Source organism: Perissodus microlepis, chromosome 8 (assembly GCF_051167445.1).
Source record: "Perissodus microlepis isolate ML-2025 ecotype Zambia chromosome 8, ASM5116744v1, whole genome shotgun sequence".
NCBI lineage: Eukaryota > Metazoa > Chordata > Actinopteri > Cichliformes > Cichlidae > Perissodus > Perissodus microlepis.
The window spans coordinates 22,435,453-22,442,059 of record NC_140468.1 but is presented as its reverse complement, the minus strand read 5'-3'; the positions used below and the strand labels follow the sequence as shown (position 1 = coordinate 22,442,059).

At 40.1% G+C, this 6,607-nt stretch overlaps 1 protein-coding gene across 1 annotated transcript in view; it reads left to right on the top strand.

Moving 5' to 3' along the window:
* Window positions 1–3,200: 3,200 nt before the first annotated feature.
* Window positions 3,201–6,607, top strand: part of uts2r1 (urotensin 2 receptor 1) — a 68,330-nt gene continuing 64,923 nt past the window's right edge. Inside the window, exons 1-2 of the mRNA XM_084938289.1 lie at window positions 3,201–3,820; window positions 5,038–5,753. Coding sequence (XP_084794415.1) covers window positions 5,040–5,753 — 714 coding nt within the window. The 5' untranslated portion in view covers window positions 3,201–3,820; window positions 5,038–5,039. The remainder of the gene's footprint in view (window positions 3,821–5,037; window positions 5,754–6,607) is intronic.

The following is a 6,607-nucleotide window of genomic DNA, read 5'->3' as shown; positions in this document are numbered from 1 at the left end:
TGTGACTGCACATGCATTTATTTACTCTATCAGATTGCAATTTAGCACAGATTAAAGATAATAGGTTAAAGTGTGTAGTTTTCTGAGCCTCTGACTGATATAGCTACACCTTATCGACTGGCCTGGCATTTAGCATGGTGAATGAGGGTAAGCACGCTAATGTGTGAACACATATGCAACAGAGCTGCCAGTTTGATGGGGATAACAATCTATCTTTGTGTACGGCCTGATTACTCTGTTTTTGTTACTAGTCTAGTCTCAATTGCCCCTTCCTGTGTGTGAGCGTGTAGCGAGTAATGACAAGGATGTGGGTGTCATCCTGTAAAATCTCATGACTGCAGCAATCTGCAACAGGCAGTTGCACTGCATAATTTACCATGCAATCACTTCTCATGGGCAGTCTTAATCTGGATGTAATAGCTGCTCATCACAGGTCTATTAACCCCTTTTTCCATATAGCTTTTTGGTGAGGGTGATGTCTAAACAGTCTCACACACATCATGCAGAAGCAATGTCAACCAGGTCGAGATAAGACCCCACAGACAGACATTATGAACTACACGGCCATTTCACACACTCACTCCCCCAGAGCAAGGGATTGCATAACAGCTGATAATTTATTTTCTATTGTTTGTGCAGAGTGCTTTGGAGAGGTCGCTTGCCTTTTTTAACTGATGCGCGCACATCCGGTTATACCTGCTCGATTTTGATAGCAATTCTTTAACATTTATTTCCATCCAAAAAGCAAATGCACACTGTCAAAAAGATTTCTGTCTCTTTTGAGCCTCCTAAGTGTTCTTTTATAGCAGCCATTTGTCATTTCACCTCTGTTGCCAGCATGCATTTGCTGAAGTTTCATGAATACTTCATGGCTGCTAGTTGAAAACAGTTTATCGTCTAGCTAGAGTGTCTGTGTACATTGACTCGCAGTGAAGAGAGGCTGTACTGTGATAAATGGAGTTCCAACCTTTGAGGTCATAAGGTAACCGCTATAAATGTGAGAGCCTGTCTGAATGTCCATCTCTGTGAAAAATCAGCCTGCCTGGAGCCCAACTCCGATCAGATAAGTGGGAAACAACAAACAGAAAGCGGTGAGGGGTACACTCGCATTAGCCTAAATTGTTTTCTACTACAAAACAGTGTTCATATTATCATATATCATTTATGGGCCCTCCGCACCATTCCATGTATATATTCTGAAAGCCTAAATGCAAGGAAGAGCAACAGCAAGACACCAATCCTAACTGGCCACACACCCTCTGGAATACAGCAGGCGTCAGTGGCACCAGACATAACGAAGATTAAGTTGGAAAAAGCCTGAATAGCATCAAATGGAAGATCTGTTTGGTAGTAACCCACTGCACTCATGGTGTCACACCTCTAAGAGAAGAACTATTAAGCTGTCACATTACATTAAACATGTGCAGGATAAAAAAAAGACTTGTCAGGCATTTGTGACAAACTGAAGTTAATATTTAGAGTGTAAGACAACACCAAGAACAGACAATATAGAGTACACGGCTGTAATGTGAGTTGGCCTAATACTCTGCAGACAAAATCTCCTTAGCTGAAGTATTACTCTATCCTACTGACGTATCCACTTGCTAATACATGTTATGGATAATGTGCCAGCACTTGTCTTTTGACTTCTGTCCAATATGATCATTAACCTCTGCCTGTGGATCATTTTGCACGTCCCCCATGGACCTATTACGATAATCGTAATAGAGCTGTTTCATTTAAAGATTGTGCCGCATTCCTTTCAATAAAAGTTGTTTAGTAAGCACATTAAACATCTGTTCTCTACTCTGACCTGCATCCTGTTTCTCTTTAATTGGATAAAAGCATTTTATCTTCTACTGCTTTATTTAAAGCTACAGCAAGTACTTTTGGGTGGTGGGTATTTAATAGAAAAAATACACTGTTGTGCTTTAATTGAATGTTATCCATATAGTGCAGAATTATAACAGCAGTCACCTCAAGGCACTTTATATTATAAGGTACAATATTTTTTTTTATTTATTGTTGTAAATAAATGTGCGCCTTATCAGTTACTTTTAATTTAAAGATCATAAAGAGCTCTTTATTTGTACGTGGATATTTTCATTGTTTCTTTCTTATTATGTTTTTCTATGCCTCATCCAGTGTTCTCTCTTCTTCCTCATTTCCACCTCCTCACCTCCTCAACAGATGGTTATAAGCTAAAATATTGCCAGCTAATGTTAGGCTCTAGTCTAATAATCACACTTCCCCTCTGATAAACAGTTTTATAACATTCTCACATCTTATGAAAGTTTATTAGCTAAGAGTAAAAGTCCAACAATGTTCAAAGACAGTTTCGCCAATGCCAGCTAACGATAGCTAATGGAGGCTAACAGCAGCTATCGCCTGACAACGCTTACTAAGACAAAAGTTCAGGATATCCTCAACAACTTTCATCAGTATCACTATCATCAGACAAAAGAGAGGTTCACTAAGTCGTTGACTCATATCAGACTCTTTTCACAAAGTTTTACTGTCTTCCCTACAGAAAATAGACGAGGATAACCAGTATGCTGACATCTAAGATAAACAGCTAACTAACAGCAAACACTCACTACAGATGAATGGCAGCCAGACCTTTTTTGTCCTGCAGTGGTCACCGTAGCTAGTATTACACAGGCTAAATGGTGGGGGTAAATTCAGCTGACTGCAATTTACTGACACCTAGTGGTAAAATTTTATACACTGTAATTTTACAATTGTTCTTCTAGGTAAAAAGGGGGAACTACGCGTCTTTGACCTGACATGCAGTTGTATTAACATGTAGTCCATATTCAGCATGTAGCAGTGACAGAAAGCCAACAACACTGTTTAATTTATATCAGCTTCTCTGCAGCAGTCTGAGGCAAATTGCTGCAGTGGTAGTTGACGCTGACTCTGTAACCATTCAGTTAAAATAACAAACACAATCTAACAAATTGCCATTGCTGTATATCTTTTATTTACTGCATGTTTTTTTGTGTGTCTGTGAGGCTGTCATGCGAGTGTGTCTCAAGTCCTGTTATTGCATATCAGTTTGTTGCACACGCCCCTGTCACATGGAAATAGAGGGCACAGGGGTTACAGAGTGAAAGAGAGAAAGAGAGAGAGCAGAATGCATTTCCTGCATACCTCTCTGCTGTCCGTTCTCTGCGTCTTCTCCCTCCCACTTTCAGGCTTCTCAGCGAGAGTACCTCACTGATAGCTCTGTTTCCCTCCTCCCTTTCTCCCTGCTTTTGCTCAGCCCTCTCTACCTCTGGCACTCACACTCTCTCTATAACTCTCTCTCTCTCAGTCAAACAGAGGATTCTCCATAGCCAGCTGTAGCTGAACGTGATCCTCACTTCTGTGATTGTTTCACTGATGCTTTCTTCCCCCCCTTTCTCTCTCTCTCTCTCTCTCTCTCTCTCTTCCGATTCTGCCGATGCTGACATCCTGTACGTGGATGCTGCTAAGGTGCACAAAGAGTGAAGGGAATAGGAGAGAACTTTTAAGGCTGCTATCAGTGCACTTTCTCTTGAATCAAGACACGTTAGATTGGTTGATTTGCTGTCGAGAGACGAGTCAACAGTGGAGGGGTTTTTGTTGTAGTCGATGACTCATTTAGGTCATTTTCCTCCTTCAGGACTCCTGGATATAAATTTCTTTTCCTTTGCTCCACCTGTGGGTTTCCTTTCTACACTCTGTGGGGACTTTTATGGAGTGTGAAATTTGTCCAGCAAGTGTGAAGTTTGACAGGGCATGGCCGGTGGAACCACAGCTGAGTGTTGAACCTCTTCTGTCCAGTAAGGCAGCCCAGGTAAGTCATCCAATTCACTTTATTTCCCAAATAGATTTGTAATTGTGCATTTACATGCATGTAGTAGGAACTGCTGTTCTTTTCTGAGCTTGCCAGGAAATTCTATTACTGAAGGCTAAAATGTAATATAAGCCCAGCCTGACTTTATCTCTGCCCCTGGTACTTTTTGGTACTACTTAAGTCACAACGGAGAAATTACATCTTAGTGATTTCTGTCTGAATTTTGACAGGTGAGCATTAATCTTGACAAGAAGATGTCTATGACTCAGTAAAGACATCAGTGCAACAACTGGATCAACTCTGATACATTTAGCTTTAGTCTTACTTCTGAGAAATGACTTGGATCATTTTTCAGTTGTGCAATGTTCATGAGACTATTTTTCTTAAGTTGTGCGGTAATCAAATGGGAATAAGCAAAATTTTCTTTAGAAACTAAGATTCATGGTTCCAGCCTAGACCTCAATGTGTAACCAACTGACCAAGTTAGAAACTCACAGTATGTTTACTTTAAGTTCAGCACATAAGTCATAATTCTGATTCATAACACGGAGTCATAACTTATTCAAAGAATAACATACAAGACCATAGGCTACATATTTGTTAGTGCATGATAAAAAAAAAACGAACTTCTTCCCATTTAAAAACTTGCAGAGAATTATGACACATTTTTGTCACCAGAGTTTAAGATTGTGCTAATGTTAATCAGACAGATAACACTCAATAACTAGAGCGCTAATTTCCATCAAAGATTATTTCAGTGTCAGATTTTCTGCATCATTTGAGTCACAGTGTTCAGACTGAATCTAAACATTAGTACTACAGTTTCAAAACTTAGGATAACGCCTCAGTTCTTGACCAACTTGGTCTTACTAAAACACTGCTGTGGTAATTTTTATTAATCAGATTAAACTTTAGTCAGAGAGAAATTTAACCTTTTGTTTAGCAGTTTTGACACTTTTTGGTATCCACCTCTGTAAATATGCACTGAGTCAGAGACTCAGAGCGAGAGATGGTTTAGATCTCTACCTACTGGCGTGTTTTTTCAAAATGGAGATGATAGCTTGCAGAAAATATGCCAGTATAGTCTTTTTAACACTTTAGCAATCTGTTTATAAATCCCCAAAAGATCCACTTCATTAAAATAGCTTCCATGCATTGGCTATATTGGAGAGCTAATATATCATTTCCCTGTTCCCATACGTTTCTCTTGCATCCAGACATGACAACAGTGTCCATGGAGCCTGTGGGAGTCCTGGTGGAAAGGGGCGGCAATGCAACTGACCCTCCTCTGAACTCACTTGAAGATACAGCCGCCACCTTTACCATTGGAACCATCCTCTCCATCATGTGTCTCATTGGAGTCTCCGGGAACATCTACACCCTGGTGGTGATGTGCCACTCCATGAGGTCTGCAGCCTCCATGTACATCTACATCATAAACTTAGCTTTAGCAGATCTGCTGTATCTTCTCACCATCCCCTTCGTAGTCTGCACACACTTCCTGAAGGGATGGTACTTTGGAGATGCAGGGTGTCGGATTCTGATAAGCATGGACTTCCTGACTATGCACGCAAGCATCTTTACTCTGACAATCATGAGTACAGAACGCTACTTTGCAGTGCTCAAGCCACTCGACACAGTGAAACGATCGAAAAGTTATCGGAAAGCTATCGCCCTACTTGTCTGGGTAGCTTCTCTAATCCTCACCCTACCGATGATCGTGAGAATTCAACTGATGGCAGTGGGCACCAAGCCTATGTGTCAGTCCACTTTGTCACCGCTCTCCTACAAGATTTACATCTCCTTCCTGTTTTGCACTAGCATTGTCGCTCCAGGACTGATTATTGGCTATCTTTACATCCAGCTTGCACGCACTTATTGGATTTCACAGACGGAAACATTCAAGCAGACCAAAAAATTACCAAATCAAAAGGTAAGTTAAGCACAAATTAATGTGTTTAATGTGACTATTTTGCTTTATCATTGCACTTACTGTCTTACCACTTATCAAATCCTTTTGTGTGGATTGAATATTTAAATGCCACTGCTCAGCTATCTATGCCTATTCTATTCAAAGCCACATTTCTTCCTGGAAACAAAAGGGCAATACAGTGTTTCCCACAGATTTAAAGGACTTGTCACACAGGTTTAGAGACTGGTTGGTGACTGCCTGGTAACCACCGGTTGTTAGAGAAAAGTCAATGTCATGACTGACTGGTTGCCAAGTGGTTGCAAGAGGTTGCTTGGTGAGACTGATTACAATGAGATAAAAACCTTCCTGCCGTCTGCTAGTCTGCTAGTGACCACAACAATCATATAGGTTTTTGGTACAAAACCATTTTTTGAGACCAATTTCACTTTACAGTATGACAGTCAGGAACCTTCAACAACCACTCGACAATGTGTCATATTTTTCTCTAGTGATCGTAGGTGGCTAAGCGGTCACTAACCATTTTTATAAATGCTTTCCATTTATAAAAATGGAAAGCATTTTTATAAATCTTTCCAAGGTCTTTACCTTGGAAAGGTAAAGACCTTGGAAAGATTAAGTAGCCACTTGGTTAATATTGGCCTCATCCCTTTCGTCAATGTTTTATACAATGTTGGAAGATATATTCAAGGACTTTGAGCAAGTAAAAATGCTAATGTGACATACTAATAGCATTAATACCACTCCATTACTATTAAAGATCCTGTATTAGTATGTTACATAACTAAGAATATGTAATTCTAATTACACAACTTTAGTTTAAGAACAAAAACCAAAGAGAAATGGCGCGTGCGACT